This window comes from Lepus europaeus, chromosome 17 (assembly GCF_033115175.1).
Source record: "Lepus europaeus isolate LE1 chromosome 17, mLepTim1.pri, whole genome shotgun sequence".
In the NCBI taxonomy this organism is placed as follows: domain Eukaryota; kingdom Metazoa; phylum Chordata; class Mammalia; order Lagomorpha; family Leporidae; genus Lepus; species Lepus europaeus.
The window spans coordinates 68,558,237-68,576,660 of NC_084843.1; the positions used below are offsets into that span (position 1 = coordinate 68,558,237).

The 18,424-nt window shown below is 45.8% G+C and overlaps 1 protein-coding gene and 1 pseudogene across 1 annotated transcript; one reads left to right on the plus strand and one right to left on the minus strand.

The window, feature by feature from the left end:
- Positions 1 to 982: 982 nt before the first annotated feature.
- Positions 983 to 11,741, minus strand: DYDC1 (DPY30 domain containing 1). The gene is made up of 6 exons (XM_062215282.1): positions 11,595 to 11,741; positions 11,030 to 11,131; positions 7,959 to 8,051; positions 6,446 to 6,496; positions 5,561 to 5,665; positions 983 to 1,012 (listed from the first exon to the last, which is right to left on the minus strand). Exons 1-6 carry the CDS (start codon positions 11,739 to 11,741, stop codon positions 983 to 985), a joined length of 528 nt encoding a protein of 175 aa, XP_062071266.1.
- LOC133776298 (bromodomain testis-specific protein-like) lies at positions 3,282 to 4,462 on the plus strand (annotated as a pseudogene).
- Positions 11,742 to 18,424: the final 6,683 nt, after the last annotated feature.

Here is an 18,424-nt window from a genome sequence, read left to right on the forward strand (position 1 = left end):
ACCATACTCAAATCCAGCAGATAGCACAGGTCAACCTACTCCGTGTGGATCCTCCCTACAACATCCAAAGACAAAGACAGATCCTGGACACACAACTGGGCAGAGGAGGGAGAGAGGGCAAATTTTCCCATCTGTTCTTAGGTGGGGATGAGCAACCTAAGCTTGAGAAACCTCCCCTGCTAGGGGAGGGGTGAACATTCCTCTACCTCCCCAGCCACATCACAGCTGTGTGCATTAAGTGATTCTGCAAAGCCACACCTTCCAGCAAACAGGAATGCTTTATAGCTCACTCCCAGCGGAAAGCAGCCTATTTAAAGCTCATTAAGGGCTCCTGCTCCCCACCCCGTAGTAGCCTCATTCACTGTGCACACACTGGCAACTCTCCTCTCAGGCCACCTTGTCCTCACACAGTTGCACCCATTCTTTCAGCTTGTCTCCCATTTGCCTTGTTTGGTTACTTCACATGAAAAACCAGTTACATTGGAAAAGCAAAGGCCATGTTTTAAGGCTACCTTTGAAGCCCATTCATAGAGGTGTCTAGAGGGAAGCAAGTAGAGTTTGGGGGCAGCATCGTGGTACAGTGGGTTAAGTTACTGCTTGCAACACTGGCATCCCATATCAGAGCACGGGTTCAAGTTCCTGCTGCTGTGCTTCTGACCCGACTTCCTGGGAAGGCAGTGAAGGATGGCCAGTGTCCGCCACGTGGGAGACCTGAATGGAGCTCCTGGCTCCTGGCTTCAGCCTGGTGGTGACTCAGCTGCTGGCAACCATTTGGGGAGTGAACCAGCAAGTGGAAGTTATCTCCCTCCCTCCCTCCCTTCCTCTTTCTATATGGCTCTGCCTTTCAAAAAAATTCACAATGAATTTTTTTTTATTTAAAAAAAAAGAGTTCAAGTTTAAGGGGAAAAAAAGAGGACTTCCTGTTTTGAAATTTTAAATCAGCCAAAACAATTTTATTTTCTTGCTCTTTGGATCGTTGATCCTACAAATCTTGATCAATGTTTAATGCGACCTAAAAAGCAAAATAAAAAAATATATACTTTAATACAATTAGGCCTGTGAAAAGATACAAGCCAAAGAAAACATAGTTTAGGTCATTTCTATGTGACTGCATTGATGAAGCTTTTTAGGAATTTCTGATCATTTCAAAGAATACCCAAATAGAATGTAACCATAAATGACATTTTCAGGTATCCATTATCCCAACTTTTCTTCTACTTCTGTTTTTATGTGCTCTGGGTCAAATATGATATGGCTCCTGAACTCACACATTCAATCCTCAGAGTCATAAAGTAATGGTACTAAGAGAGTGGAAACTTAATCCAATTATGGTGTTCAGGAATGGGCTAGGAAGGGGTCCTTAGTCATGGGGAGGGGTGCCCTCAGAATGTAGTTCATACAAGAGAATTGGTTATAGAAGCCCAGTCGGGCCTAGCCACGTGCTCTGCCCCCGACTCACCACCTGATCAGTTTCCTGCATTGTTCAGACACTGTCATGCTCTGGCCTCACCAGATGGCCAGACAAATGAGAACACCTAATCTTGGTCTGCGCACCTCCAAAACCATGAGCCAGAATAAACTTCCCTCCTTCATAATTAGCTTATCTTGAGTGTTTTCTTGTAGCAATGAAAAGCTAGCACTACCCTTTCTTAACCTCCTTGTGGAGGTCCTCTTACTGTCCTTATCCCTACATGTTGGAATTTCTGAGTTTCCCCCAGAGCCCCCATCCTTCACACACCATATGCTCTCCTTTGTACCTTGCTCACTCCCCTAGCTTGATTTAGCACTTATGCCCATAACTGCCAAATTTCAGTCTCGCCTGGGCCTCTCCCTTGTCCTCCACACCTACACTGTCCACCAACTGCTCTGTAGGCACCCTAACCTGCATGTCTCAGAGTAACCTCAAAGTCAACATGTCCACCATTAAAGCCATCATTTTCTAAAAGCCTAATTCATTTCCCTACGTTTGTCAGCTCATCAAATGGTAATATCAGTTGCCCAGGGGAAGAACTCTGGGCCTCCTCCTGCTCCCTTCTCTCCCCTATTCTTGTAGCCAATCTCAGATTCACTCAGTTCTTTCTCCCTGTGTCCACTGTCCAACCCTGGTCATCTGCATCTGTGTGACCGCAGTAACTTCCTGGGTAGGGTTCCTTTCCTACTACTGCCCCCCTCAATCCTCTTGCCTTCCCATCTTACAGAGACACAGATCTCTTCCTTTACTCTTTTCCAAAATTCCCACCTCACTTCAGCTCAACATCCCTAACAAAACACAGAGCCCAGTGTGATCTGGCCTTTATCCACCGCTCCAGTTTCAACACACAATTCCCTGGGCTCCTGCAACTCAGCCATGCTACTGGACTGCTTCAGACCCTTGAAAGCACCTTGCTCTCCCCATCCTCTGGGCTCACCTCAGGTTAATGCCTTAAAGGTTGCTTCTTCAGGAAGACCCTCCCAGACCAGGGCAGGTTTCCCTGCTCTGTCCCTCGGAGCACTTTCCCAGTGGAACATGGCCCCCAGAGGAAAGGCGTTTTGTTCACTGGTATTGCCTAGCTCTCTGCATAGTGCCAGATCATAATACAAATTAATTAATTAATTAATACAGAGTGGCCCATGGACTATCGCTGAGTCCTGCTCCACTCTCTGAATGGTTGTCATAAATGCCACTCACTTCAGGCTACCTATGTCTTGTCTCTCTAGATCACAACCACAGTCCCCATTCTACAGCCAGATGGTCTTTCTAAAATGCAGTTCTGGCTGGCGCTGTGGCTCACTAGGCTAATCCTCCACCTGCGGCGCTGGCACCCCGGGTTCTAGTCCCAGTCGGGGCGCCGGATTCTGTCCCGGTTGCAGTTGCTCCTCTTCCAGTCCAGCTCTCTGCTGTGGCCCGGGAGTGCAGTGCAGGATGGCCCAGGTCTTTGGGCCCTGCACCCGCATGGGAGACCAGGGGAAGCACCTGGCTCCTGGCTTCAGATCGGCGCGGTGCGCCGGCTGCAGCACACCGCCGGAGCGGCCATTGAGGGGTGAACCAACAGAAAAGGAAGACCTTTCTCTCTGTCTCTCTCTCACTGTCCACTCTGCCTGTCAAAATAGTAATAATAATAATAATAAAATGCAGATCTGGGCAGGCACTGGGGTGAGGGCTGGCGGCGAGCATCCGCGACCGGCTCCCGGCACCACTCAATCTTGCACAGTCTGCCAGGGACGATCTCGCGAGGTCCTTTTCTTCAGAGGACACATACATGTAGACAACATTCGGGTACCGGGATTTGAAGCAGCTCAGCATGTCTCTGCCAAGTCGACAAACAGCTCTCGTTAACCCTCCTCCACCAGAGTTTATAAACACTGAGAAAAACGGGCGGCTGACAAATCAGCTGCAGAACCTACAGAAAGTTGTCTTAAAGGCTCTTGGGAAGCACAGTTTCTCTTGGCCTTTTCAACAGCCTGTGGATGCCGTGAAGCTCAAATTGTGTGATTTGCCTGATTATTACACCATTATAAAGACAATGGCTTTAAACATGATTAAGAAGCATTTGGAGAATCAATGCCATGTTATTTATATAACGAGCCTGGAGACGACGGCATTGTTCTTACGGCACAAGCTCTAGAGCAGTTGTCGGTGCAGAAACTGTCTCCAATGCCACAGAAGAACCAGTTGTGGGCGCTAAGGCACGAGTAAGGCAAGGCACTCAGCAGATTGCAGCTGTGGCTTCTATTAAAGGAAAAACATCTCCCAAGCAACAGAAAAGCTAGTCAAGCAGCACATGACTCCCTCTGTGTTTCCAGACATCTACTTCTCCCTTACACACCACGCAAGGAGCTCCACCCACTTCTAGCTCACAAACTGTGGCCCAACTCACAGAGGGTGTCAAGAGAAAAGCAGATACAACAGCTCCTACAACGTCAGTAGTTAAAGCCAATAGTGCATCTTCTCCAAAACTTACAGGAAAAAAAATCAGTAGGAATGCCACAAACAAAAGAAACTGCTGAAGAATATTTTGCCAGACTCTCAGCAACAATGTGAAGCTTTAAAGAGTGTTAAAGTAATTGAACAATTGAGGCACCGGAGTGAGATTCTTAAAGGAGCACTTATCGTATGCATGGCCCTTTTCTAACCCTGTTGGTGCTCATGCTTTTGGACACTATGATATTGTCAAAAATCCAATGGATCTTGGAACTATTAAGGTAATTGTTGTCCTAGTATGTGGAACTTCTCTTCTTGATTATAAAAGTAATTTGTCATTATAAAGAAATTTTAAAATGCAGAAAAGATTAATAAAATTTAAACCACCAGGAAAAGTAAAATAAAATGCAGTTCTGATCATATCAATCCCTATACAATAAAATATAAGCCTCTGAGCAGGAGCTGCAAGTTCTTTCACGTCTGAACCCTGATGCCTCCCTTCCCTCATCTCTGTAATCTCTCTTCCCTGAATCTCTACACCTTCTGTGCTCTCAGCACTGAGCTACGAATCACTGACTTCCTTCCCGGGTCCTCACAGACCAAGGCTCCTCCACGCCTCTGCCTCTCCCACTTAGTGCACACTGACTACAGGAGCCAAACGCACTTCTCTGCCAGGACAGTGCTGGTTCACACCTGCTGATCTGGCTCCTTTTGTTCTCAAAAGCATGCTGGTTTGGACAATACATCGTCTTGTCACTCCAATAAGCACCATTAAAAACTTGTCTGATTGGGGCCAACGCTGTGGCTCACTTGGTTAATCCTCCGCTTGCAGCGCTGGCATCCCATATGGGCACCGGGTTCTAGTCCCAGTTGCTCCTCTTCCAGTCCAGCTGTCTGCTGTGGCCCAGGAGGGCAGTGGAGGATGGCCCAAGTGCTTGGGCCCCTGCACTCGCATGGGAGACCAGGAAGAAGCACCTGGCTCCTGGCTTCAGATCAGCACAGCGCCAGCCGTAGCAGCCATTTGGGGAGTGAACCAATGGAAGGAAGACCTTTCTCTCTGTCTCTCCTCTTTCTCTCTCACTGTCTATACCTCTATCTGTTAAACAAACAACCAAAAATAAACTTGTCTGATTGAATTGTCTGTTTCCCCTCTAGACAGCAAACTCCACAAAGAAATATCTACCATGGTCACGGCTGCATCTGGCACAGTGGCAGGCACATGCAAGACACGATATTCTTGTTCAACTTAAAAAAGTACATTTATACTGTTGAAGCATACACTCTCATTAGGATTTTAATTGTTCTGGGCTTTGCTACTGTAAACCAAAATAGTATCCCCTGAAATTGAATATTATGTATTTCACAAAATAATTTTAAATACATATTTTGAAGAGGCTTTGAATTTTCCAAAGTCTAGCTCCAAATATGCAGACAACCATGACTCAGCCATAGATACAGATATATAGATGTACACAGATTTGAATATGCCAGTCACACATTAGCAAAAGGGCAAAATGCCAATTAGGACTACGGTCAGCAACCAGGCAACTGGCTTTCTGCCTATGAAGCAAAAGTCCATTTGCCAGCAAAGCTTGGCCTCGTTTGCACTAGACTTTACCAAAGGGGAAAAAAATCTGTTTTTAACATTTAGATCCTTACATCAGACAGCATTGGTTCATCAAGTTCTTCCACTCTGCTCAAATTTGGTGCTCCGTATCGATCACTAATTTCAGCTAGGGTTTTGCCTGAGTCTAGTAGTGATTCCTGCAATCAAAAAACTTATTTTTACTTTTAAATCACTTCAAAATTAATATATTACTTTTCTTTCAATTTTTGTAAGAAATTTCTGAATTACAACATCAAAATTCAGCATTATTATTTAAAACAACTAAGCAATACCTCTTAATAACAATGGAATTCTAGTAATAATTGCTAAAACATAAAAGTACATGCACAAATTTAAAATATATAAGTAATATGGTGAATATCTCAGGATACTCTTTTTAAAAATATAAACAAAAGGGCCCCCACTGCAGGCCCCACTGTGCCCTGGCCTGCAGTGCCAGCATCCCATATGGGCACTAGTTCAAGTGCCAGCTGCTCCACTTCCGATCCAACTCTCTGCTATGGCCTGGGAAAGCAGTAGAAGATGGCCTAAGTCCTTGGGCCCCTGCACCGCGTGGGAGACACGGAAGAAGCTCCTGGCTCCTGGCTTCGGATCGGCGCAGCTCCAGCCGTTGCAGCCAACTGGGGAGTGAACCAGCAGATGGAAGACCTCTCTCTCTCTCTGCCTCTCCTTCGCTCTCTTGTAACTCTGACTTTCAAAAAAAAAAAAAATCTTAAAAAAAATACAAAGTTGAATAACTAATTTTTTCCTATCTACTTTGAAATTTTGCTTCAAAGCACATCATATTACTAGTATATTTTGAATATCAATTGTGATAATATCCTTATTTAAAAGTTAGCTACTAATGCATCAAAATTAAGCCTTACATTTCAGGAAACTCATTCATTTCACATAAATTAAAATCTTTTGTTTCTCACCTCTGAACGTAAACTATCCTCACCCTTAGCGATACTTTCCATTCTCATTTCCTATAACAGATAAAATGAAAAGAATATTTTGAACATATTTCATTTTGCTTCACATTAATTTTCAAGCATTTTTATTTTTACCAGTGCTATATTCAACCTAAAGCCAAATTCTATCAGTCTTTGAAGAGTGATCTGAATGCACTTAACACAAAATCACAGACCTTGACTTTATTTACTTTTATTTTATTTACTTTATTATTTTATTTACTATTCTATATTAATAGAAGACAACTATGTTTCATATATAATTAAATAAAACTTTTTTGAAAGTTTTATTTATTTATTTCATAGACAGAGTGACAGAGAAGAAGAGACAGTGAGACAGAAATCCTCCATGTTGGTTTACTCTCCAAAGTGCCACGCTGGCTGGGTTGGGACCAGCCAAAGCCAGGAGCCAGGAACTCCACCCTGGTCTCCCACACACTTTGGCCACCCTCCTCTGCCCTCCCAGGCCATTAGCAGGAAGCTGGATCAGAAGTGAAGCAGTCAGGGCTGGCGCCGTGGCTTACTAGGCTAATCCTCCGCCTGCGGTGCCAGCACCCCGGGTTCTAGTCCCAGTTGGGGCGCCGGTTCTGTCCTGGTTGCTCCTCTTGCAGTCCAGCTCTCTGCTGTGGCCCGGGAAGGCAGTGGAGGATGGCCCAAGTGCTTGGGCCCTGCACCCGCATGGGAGACCAGGAGGAAGCACCTGGCTCCTGGCTTCAGATTGGCGCAGCGCTGGCTGTAGCAGCCATTTGGGGGGTGAACCAATGGAGGGAGGACCTCTCCCTGTCTCTCTCTCACACTGTCTAACTCTGCCTGTCCAAAAAAAAAAAAATCTGCATGAAAACATTTTAAGTGTAAATTATTGTTGCTAACACGTCTAACATACTACTGTCTCAGATATCAAATACCCTCAGTATTTCAAAGAACTTAATATATCTTCAAACAAAACATTTATAAAACTTAAAATACAGAGGGCATTCCTTTTATTAGAGGATAAAGTTGGCCAACTAAACTATCCTAGTTATTCTTAAAATGAATCTTGGGCAAAGAGAAACATAGTCAGTGTATTTATCTTGTAAGATGGAAAAACCTATGCTGAGTCTGATTAATGTAAGAAGATGTTGCGAAGAATTGATTTTATAAATCTTAAAGGAGATGTGATTGAAGGTATTTATCTTTTCTTGATTTTTCCTTCTCAACATTGATGTCTTTAGAAAGTAATCAGTATGATGGCTTCAGGGCCTAATTGTCGGTACATGATTGAGACACAGATAAAAATGTTAATATCCACTGTTTACCACCATGTTATTTGAATTAGAAGTGACCATGTATATTATCTTGCTTGAAGAAGTATTTGACAAAAAAAAGCAGTATCTGTCATTTGTAAATTTTGTTGTTCTAAAGAAAGCAGTTATGTTCTATAGATATAAATTATGTAAATAAAAGTTATTTTATACCAAAAAAAAAACCTTAAAATTACCTTCTCCAATTGTTCCTGAGCTTTCTGTAGTTCCTCTATTCTCTGTCTCTCCTTTTCTTGCATTTCCAACTCCAGCTGGAGCGCCAGCTGTTGCTGAATATTCAGAAATACATAAGTCATATTACAGTCAGATTAATTGCAAGGAATTAACACTATAACTTTTAAATGTTCCAGGGTAATTATGTTATACCCACTGAAATTTCAGCAACTCACAAAAATAAATGGTCACAGTCACTTAATATTTTAGGTTCTACAAGTATTTCATGAAGTACAGGATTTTTTTAAAAAAGAAGCTTTCTTAGCTGCTAATTTTGGAAACCACAATTTGGACAAAATGAATCATTTCTTTGTTCTTCTTGAACCTACAAATGAGACTGCAGCAATTTTTTTGAATAAAATAAATGAATATTCAAATAGCCAAATCTTGGTTGTAGAACAGTGGGTGAGGAAATCTTAAGAACATTATCTGAACTGTGAATAATCACCAATATATGTTACAATAAAATTGGGGTCAGCATTACAGTCTAGGGGCCAAATCTGACCCAAATTGTCCAGCCCATAAGCTAGGAATGGCTTTTACACCATGCTCATGTTCATCTTCTTATTTGCTTATGTATGGCCTACAACTGCTTTTACTTCCAACAGAGACCATGTGAGGCGCTACTTTTGTTTTGCACGTCTGCTCAGTCCACTGGCTGCAAATCACAATGACAATGTTATAAATCAATGGGATCTGCAGCACCTCACTATAACTAACCTGCACATTTTTATTTTAATTATACCCATCAACCGAAACAAGAAAAGTGAACTCTGAATGGCACACTTTTAAGGCACAATGCAGTATGGATTATTCTGTTGTCAATTTTTACATTTATTTGATCGGGAGGCAGAGGGACAGAGAGATAGGGACAAACAGAGATCTCCCATCTGCCGATTCAATTTCCAAATGCTGGGAATTCAATGCAGGTCTCCCATATGGGTGGCAGGGACCCAAGTACTTGAGCCATCACCTGCTGCCTGCCAGAGTACACATTAGCAGGGAGCTAGGATTGGGAGCAGGACCGGGACTCGAACCCAGGCACTCTGATATGGGATGCAAGCATCCCAAGCGCAGTCTTCATTGCTACACTAAATACCTGCCCCATATTTTGTTATCAAAAGAAACAGAAAAATATGGCTTTTATTATATAGAATGTAGTATCAACATAACCAAAATAAGCACTCATCACAATATTCTCAACTCATATGAAAGCAAAAGCAATAAAAATTAGAAAATCCAAAAATAGAAGTATCCCATGTATTTCTTCACAAGATTTAAAAATGAAAAGAAGGCTGGAGCCAAAGTAAATTTCCAAGTAACTCATTTGTTATCCAAGCAAGGAAAGACTTTTACCAAACATGAGTGAACTAAAACATGCTTGATGTTTTATTTCACTGGCTGGAAAAAGTACATGCGTAAAGAATCAGCTTTTTTAGGAGTACAGCCTTTTGGTGAGAAGAGTTGCTCGAATGCCTTGCCTGTCTGGATGATAGTTTTTACACCCCATTCAATACGTTGCAACTTCCCTTCCAGAATAAGAGAAATGACTGAAAATGAAGTCTCGGAAGCAGTGAAATTATTCTAAGGGATCAAGGACGGCAGATTAGGCAGAGAAGCTATTTTATCAGGTCTCTATTTTTCTTTTTATTCACACATGCAAAGCAGAGGCCTTCTTTTCCAATTTTCTACATGTGTGCACTCGAGTCAAGACCCTAGAGTGAAGTGTTAGATAACAGAACTGCCGATGTGGGTCACACTTAGTTCTAATCCACATTATACTCCCTGACCCACCCCTCCAACTATCCTCTAGCTCCCCAATCCTGCCACCCCACACCTACTTCAGCCAAAGGGTCTACAACCTCAGATATGCAGGCCTAAATCGGGGGAAATCAGAATCACACAGCCCAACCAAACACCACCATTATGTGTGTTTGGTCTCCAACTGCTACCAGGGAATGCTAACTTTCGCTCTCTTCCGTTCTCCAAAGCCACCATTTTAACCCTTGTCCACTCTGCACATACCTCCTGCTGCCCTGAGCTTCACAGAGGACCAAGGTCACTACTTCATAAAGAGTACAGGAACAGTCATACAGACACTGCTTCCAACGTTGTGCCGTGAAAGCCACATGCTCACTCACGCCTATCCATCCTGCCCTCTTTCCCTGGGTTACAAAGGTGTTTGCTCATCCACCTGTTTAACCCGTGCTCCAGGCCCCATCTCCCCTTATCTCCAAGGAAATCTGACTCTATGAATCACTCTGTCTCCTAATGTTACCACTCAAAACAACAAAAAATCTTTTTCCTCAAAATCTCCTTGAAAATATTAACACGTGGCCAGTGCTGTGGCGCAGAGGGTTAATGCCCTGGCCTGAAGCACTGGCAACCCATATGGGCGCCAGTTCGAGACCTGGCTTCTCCACTTCCAATCCAGCTCTCTGCTATGGCCTGGGAAAGCAGTAGAAGATGGCCCAAGTCCTTGGGCCCCTGCACCCATATGGGACACCCGGAAGAAACTCCTGGCTGCTGGCTTCAGATCAGTGCAGCTTCAGCCACTGTGGCCATCTGGGGAGTGAACCAGTGGATGGAAGACCTCTCTCTCTCTCTCTGCCTCTCCTCTCTCTCTGTGTAACTCTTTCAAATAAATAAATAAATATTTTTTTAAAAAAAAGAAAAAGAAAACATTATTAACGCTTTGCATCTCCCCTGCTTAACTACTCCACCCCAACACTCCATTCAACACGGATCCTGAAAAATCCCTGGGGGCCTTGTGTGCGCACTTTTCAGTTCAACAACAGACACAGTGACCACTGGGGAGGGTCTCACGGAGATGCTGAGACTGCACACTCCAGGTTTGCCTTTTCCCAGCTGGCACTGCTTCTCCAGCAGAAATGACAAAAACACGGATGCAAAGCTGAAGATACCAGAAAGCCCTGTGAGGCACCAGAGCTGGCGGCAGGTTTCAGGGCTGGGCTGTACCCCGGGAAGGTGGGCTCTGTCATTCCACTCGCCGCCGGACTCCTGCTCGTCTCACCTGCTGAAACAGGAGCTCCTCAGCCCGGAGCCGCTCCAGCATCTCCTGCTCCATCAGAGCTAATTCTCGCTCACGCTCCAGCTGGGCCATTTCCTTCTGTCTCTAGGATTGTTTCAAAAACAACAGCACATGACTCACCAGAGACCAAACGATTTGTAAAAACAGTGCTTGGAGGATCGTCATCACCAATAGGAAAAGGATTAGGCAGGTTATAGTCTATCCATTTTGGAAACCATATAACATGTGGGGGAGAGGTATGTTTTCTTTGAATAGAAAGCACAAAACGGAAGTCATACAGAGAATGATGAAAAGCATGTACAAAAAAAAATCTACGGGTTGATATACAGAACAATGACTATACATAGAATATACATAAAAATAAAAGTAGACACTTTCTTCAGATATCTTTTCTCCTTTCTATTTTTCCATGTTGTCCAAGTTTTTCTATAATAAACATTATGTTTGTAATTTTAAAAAAGCAGTATCGAAATTTTTTTAAAAAACAGAGAAGTTGCGACCGACTATTTTACTCCTCTAAATGTCCTAAACAGAGCTGCATACCTACCAGTTCTTCCAGAGTCATATTTTCTTTATACTTGTAAATCCACAGTGCTAAATATTCTATCGGATCCACCGGGCGAACTCTTGCCACTTCTGCAAGACCTTGAGTTAGGCATGCCCCAAGATGCTTCTGGAGATACGATGACTCCATTCCTAATTCATAAATTAAAACCTTTAAAAGAAAGGTTTGCATTAGTACAGGAAATTTTCATTGAAAGCACAATAAGAGGCAAGTCCCGTGAGGTCAACAGCGCATTTGAGCTGTCTTTTGTTTTGGGGATATCCCATTAGGGATGGCCCAAGCAAGCTGGCCCCAGAAACGTCTAACATCTTCCAAAATGGCTCCACAGGTCACTGAAAGTAAAATAGTTTCAAAATCCCGAGAGACTCTCAAGTCTAAGAGTAAGAAAGGGGCACTCTCATGACTGGTTGCAAGGTGACTTTAAGCAATGCCTGTCTCACTTAATCCTCACAACACACCTGAAAAAAAAAATCACGCTTCTCACTGTGCCCATGGAGGGGGAAAAAAAAAAACCAGCACAAAGAGTATAACAGAACAGCACAGGGTCACACAGCTGGCAGACGAAGCAGACAGGCTGTGCCCACATCGTGATTTCAGAGCCCCAACCCTACTGACTGTAATACGATGTTCTCCTAAGCCGTGCAAGCCATTTTTACAAAACATCACAACAGTCTACTTAATTTTAAAAATAACAATAATTGTGAATTTCCAATGCTAGAGAATAAAAATTCACAATCTGGCTCCAAGTTTCTCTTCAGGCTCAGATATCTCTCCTGCTGCCAATATACCCTGGGGGTCTAACTTGGACTTTTTCATCTCCATGGCTCCTGTACATGATGATTCTCTCTCTCTCTCTAAAATATCTCCTTAATTGCAATACGAAGATCATTTCTCAACCCCTAAGGCTTCTCAGGCAACCCAAAGATATACCTCCTTCTCCAAACAACTCACACAGCCCTTGTCACACTGCCTGAGAACTATCTGTGTGTGCACCTGTCTCTCTTCCCAATAGGAGACAAACTCCTCTAGCTGCTTAAAGAGTAGCCTCATCACAGAGCTATTCTCCCAGTAATGTTCCAGTCTTTTCATTTATGCAGACTTTTTCTTCTGGCTTTTAAAGATTTATTTTTCATTTATTTGAAAGGAAGAGTGACAGAGAGACAGAAAGATCTTCCATCCGCAGGTTCTCTCCCCAAATGGTGGCAACAGGAGGGTTGGTTCAGGCCGAAGCCAGGAACCTGGAACTCCATCCAGTCCTCCCATATGAGTGGCAGGGGCCCAGGCACTTGGGCCACCTTTTGCTGCTTTCCTAGAGGTAGTAGTAGGGAGCTGGATAGGAAGCAGAGCAGCCAGGACAAGCCACACTCCAACGTGGGATGCACCACAATGCCAGCCTAATGAAGACTTTTTTAAAAAAAGAAAAAGCGGATGTAGGCATTTGGCCTAGTGGTTAAGGCACTCCTTGGGATGCCAACAACCCTATCCACGTGCCTCGGGTGAATCCGGGCCTCACTCCCAATTCTACCTTCCTGCCAATTGCACCAGGGAGGCAGCAGTAATGGCTCAAGTAGTTGGGTCCCTACCACCCACTTGGGAGACTTGGTTGAGTTCCTGATTTCTGGCTTCTGCCTGTCCTGGCCCCAAGCTGTTACAGATGTCTCCCCCACTCCCATCCCCATGTCTTAAATAAATAATAAATAAAAATGTAAAAACCAAAAGAAAAAACATCTAGGATCCTCAGGTGCTCTGGTAAAACTGGTAACCCTCAAATTACCCTTAATACTTTCTGAAATCCAGAGTCTTCTAAGAATCTCCTTAAATATAGTCAATCATTTAACAAATATACACTAAGCAGCTATTATATGAGTGTACCAGGCACCATGATAGGCAGATGTTGGAAACATAAAACTACACGGAGTCAATGGAGCCCACCCAAAATCCATAAGCTGAAATCCTAAGCCCCAGTGTGATGGTGTTAACGGGGGCTGGGGGGACTTTGGGGGGCGCTTAGGTCACGTGAGTGGAGCCCTCCTGACCGAGATGAACAGCTTTCTACAAAAGGATGAGAAAGCTGCTCTCACTCTCTGCTGTCTCCTCTGGGAGAGCACAACGGAAGACAGCCACCTTCATACCCGGAAGATGACTTGACCGTGGACTTGGCAGCCTGCAGATCTGTGAGCTCTAAGTGTGTGTCGCTGAAGCCGCCCAGTCCATGATGATTTGTTACAGCAGCCCGAACTGAAACAACACAGTCTCTGCCTTCATGGAAACACGATATTAAGCACTCATTCAAATCAATGTAAATCAACTGTAAAACTGAAATTGAAATAAATGCTGTGGCGACCAGACAACAGGGGACTCTGACGAAGTCAAGGAAGTCAAGGGAAGCCTCTGGAGGGGTTACATTACAGCCAAGCTCAGATTGACAGGAAGAACAGTAAAACTCTCAAAGCTGAGAAACACTAACCTTCCAAGTAGGAGGAAAAGCCCTGATGTGGGAATGCGCATCTTATTACACAAGACAGAATACCAGCAGGTCTACATCTGTGCCTGGGCAAACACACTTAACATTTTTCATAAAACTTCTATTAACACTGACAACCTGAGGGCCATCCGTAGGTCCCAACACCGTTTGTCTGTCTTGTGATGATGGTGGGAGAGCAGAATAATTTAACTTCTATGGAGAGGGAGTTGCTATATCTAGAAAATCACGTATGTATTTACCCTTGGATCCAGCAGCCTCACTTCCTGAATCCTATCTCAAAGGTAACTGCAAATACATAAAGTGGCATGTGCACATGGTTATTTGCATCATTACACAAACCTGAAACACCATTTGTTTATCAAATAGGAGATCAGAATATTACACAGACATAAGAGATAAAAAGAAAACTCTCTTAAAAGGGAGAGATCTTGGGGGCCAGCGCCATGGCTCACTTGGTTAATCCTCTGCCTGCAGCACCGGCATCCCACATGGGCACCGGGTTCTAGTCCCGGTTGCTCCTCTTCCAGTCCAGCTCTCTGCTATGGCCTGGGAGGGCAGTGGAGGATGGCCCAAGTGTTTGGGCCCCTGCACCCACATGGGAGACCAGGAAGAAGCTCCTGGCTCCTGGCTCCAGATTGGCACAGTGCTGACTGTGGCGGTTATTTGGGGAGTGAGCCAATGGAAGGAAGACCTTTCTCTCTGTCTCTCTCTTTCTTACTGTCTTTAACTCTACCTGTCAAATAAAAAAAAAATTTTTTAAAAAAAAGGAAGAGATCTCTAGGACACAGAATGAAGTGATAAAGAAGCCAAATTGTACATGACATTTTCTGTGTTAACAGCAGCGGTACAGAAAGAAATACACAGCCGGCACCACGGCTCAATAGGCTAATCCTCTGCCTGCAGGGCCGGCACACCAGGTTCTAGTCCCGGTCGGGGCTCCGGATTCTGTCCCGGTTGCCCCTCTTCCAGGCCAGCTCTCTGCTGTGGCCCAGGAGTGCAGTGGAGGATGGCCCAAGTGCTTGGCCCTGCACCTCATGGGAGACCAGGAGAGGCACCTGGCTCCTGGCTTCGGATCAGTGCAGTGCACCGGCTGCAGCATGCCGGCCACGGCGGCCATTGGAGGGTGAAGCAACGGCAAAAGGAAGACCTTTCTCTCTGTCTCTCTCACTGTCCACTCTGCCTGTCAAAAAAAAAAAAAAAAAAGAAATATACATGCATTTATAAATGTAGTCATTAAAAATGAAAACTGGCACAAATGCACCTATCACGCTGATATGCATGTGCTAACCATACAAAGAATTATTACACCTGAATCTGGAGTACAATACCTTCACTGCACTTCAGCGGGATAAACTCTAAAGATCAAACTACCACTAGCGTCTCCATGGCGTTTGACATGAACATTAAAAAAAAAAGTACAGGTGCCTGCATCATGACGAAACAGGTTAAGCTACCTCCTATAACTGCTGTCGGTTCAAAATTTGGCTGCTCCGCTTCTGATCCAGCTTCCTGCTATTGCTCCCAGGGAAAGCAGTAATGATGGCCCAAGTGCTTGGGTCCCTGCCACCCATGTGGAAGACCCAGCTGGAGTTCCAGGCTCTGGGCTTTGGCTTGGCCCAGCCCTGGCTATTGCAGCCATTGCGGAGTGAACCTGCAGATGTCTGGCTCTCCCTCTGTCTCTTAACTCTGCCTTTCAAATTAAAAAGGGGGTTGCGGTTCCTGCTGCTTCTCCCAAATGATAAACTTTCCAAGGGGACCTCGATTCCTAAGGACCCAACCTCTGGCCTAAGAGTTGGGTCAAGTTCAGGGATGTCTTCTCCCTAACATGTTTCCTGGACCGTAATACCCATCTATCCTGATGTAGGTAACATTATTTTCCACGTACACCAACGGGCATTGTGGCTCAGCATAAGGCAGTCCCTGCCTACAGAAAACAGGTGCCCCCAGCCCCAAGAAGCTGTCACCAGAGACAGGAGAAGATCCCTACAGGCCAAGTGAGATGGGGACCCTAGCAAGGGTGCAAGATCGAGTAAATCAGGGGCCAGCGCTATGGTATAGCCAGTAAAGCCACCAGGCGCCTGCAGCCCCTGCATCCCACATGGATACCAGTTTTCAAGTCTCAGCTGCTCCACTTACAATCCAGCTCCCAGCTAATGAGTTTGGAAAAGCAATGGAAGATGGCCCACGTCCTCAGCCCCTGCACCCATGTGGGCACTCAGGAAGCTCTTGGCTCCTGGCTTCGGATTGGCCCAGCTCCAGGCAGTACAGCCGTTTGGGTGAACCAGCGGATGGAAGATCTGTCTCTCCCTGTGACTCTGCCTTTCAAATAAATCTTTAAAAATTTAGCAAATCGAAAGACAGCACACCCAGTTAAGCTGAAATTTCAGATAAACGGTGAATTTCCTATCACACATTTGCACTAAAAAGTAACTCTGAAGTGCACACTTAGGCGGCACGCAGTACTTTTTTCTGGCAACTGTGGCGCCAGGGCGCTGAGGCTGGTTTCCCATCCTGGGGTCTGCAGGTGCGGCTGCCCTCACCTACCAGGCGCCGTGCTGCTCACCGCCAAGGAGCAGGAGGAACTAGCCAAGGACTGGCCCCACAGGGCCTCCTAGGCAAGAAACCAAGCCTTCTGGGGCCTCAGCGTGAGTCCCAAACGAGTCAGAAAGTCCAACCGTCAGAACCACAGCCCAGCAAGACGAGAGCAACGGCTTCTGGAAGCGTCTCGCGCCTTGCGCATGCGCCCTCTCCACCCGCCCGTCGCGTCCCGTTGCTGCGCAACGGGCGCGCAAGCCCCAGGGTCCCGGGAAAGGAGCGGGGCGCGCGGACAGGTGAGCGGAGACGGGGCGCACACGGAGAGGAAGGGGCGCGCGGGAGACGGCGCAGGGTGCGGGGCGGTGGGCGAGCCGAGGACACTTGCTGCATGGAAGACGTGAGGAGGGGCCCGGGAGAAGAGCGGTGGGACCCCGCGGCCCAGCAGGCGGGCTTTGCCCAGAGGAAGGGGCGGGGGGCTTTGGAACGGACGGTGCTGCCGTGATAAAGGCCAGGTGGCTTGGTAGCTACAGTCCAACTTGAGGATTTTGTTGAAACACAAATGCTGGATCCCCACCTGGCGTGGCACCTGAGCGTGTGCACGTCTCCCAGCCTCCAGGTGGCAGAATCTTGCTGGTCATCTGTCGTTAGAGCACACTGTATGAGTCCAAGGAGCATAGGAAAGCATCCCCGCGGAGTGGTTAGGACGGGTCCCGGATGGGCAGACGGAAGTACCACCGCCCCACCCCACACCAGTGCCCCACACTTGCCGTCTTCAGGCGCAAATCTATCCTCTTAGGGATTTGAGGTCGGTCGAAACTGTGTGGATCGTGCAGAGCTAACCCCGAAGTGTCAGCAAGGGAGGTTACTAGTGGCGGCTCGAGGGAAGAATACATTTCCTTGCTTTTCCCGGCTTCTAGAGATGCCCGAGTCACACCGCCTGCTGCATCTTCTGCCCCATCACGCCGCCTTCCCTCTGACCGGTGTCTCCTGTAAAGACCCTTGTGAATCATTGCCCCTACTTGTAAAATACACACACCTCCCGCAAGATTTTTTTTAAAGATTTATTTATTTATTTGATAGGCAGAGTTAGAGAAAGGCAGAGAGAAACAGAGACAGAGAGGTCTACCATCCGCTGGTTTACTCCCCATATGGGCCACAACGGCCAGAGCTGCGCCGATCAGAAGCCAGGAGCCAGGAGCTTCTTCCCAGTCTCCCACTCAGGTGCAGGGGCCCAACACTTGGGCCATCTTCTACTGCTTTCCCAGGCCATAGCAGAGAGCTGGATCCAAAGAGGAGAAGCTAGGATATGAACTGGCGCCCATATGGAATGCTGGCACCCCAGACAGAGGCTTAGCCCTGTATGCTACAACACTGGCCTCATAGCTGACATTCTATTTTAAGAGAGAATTTTGGGGCTGGTGCTATGGTGTAGCAGGTAAAGCCACCACCTGTAGTGTCAGCATCCCATATGTGCATGGGTTCCAGGCCCAGCTTCTCCACTTCCGATCCAGCTCTCTGCTATGGTTTGGAAAAGCAGCACAAGAAGGTCCGAGTCCTTGGGCCCATGCACCCACGTGGGAGACCCTGAAGAAGCTCCTGGCTTCAGATCAGCACAGCTTCAGCCGTTGCAGCCAACTGGGGAGTGAACCAGTGGATAGAAGACCTCTCTTCCTCTGCCTCTCCTTCTCTCTCTGTGTAACTCTGCCTTTCAAGTAAATAAATAAATCTTTAAAAAGAAAGAATTTGGCGGCACCTTTGGCAAAGTAGTTAAGATGCCACTTGGGAAAACCCC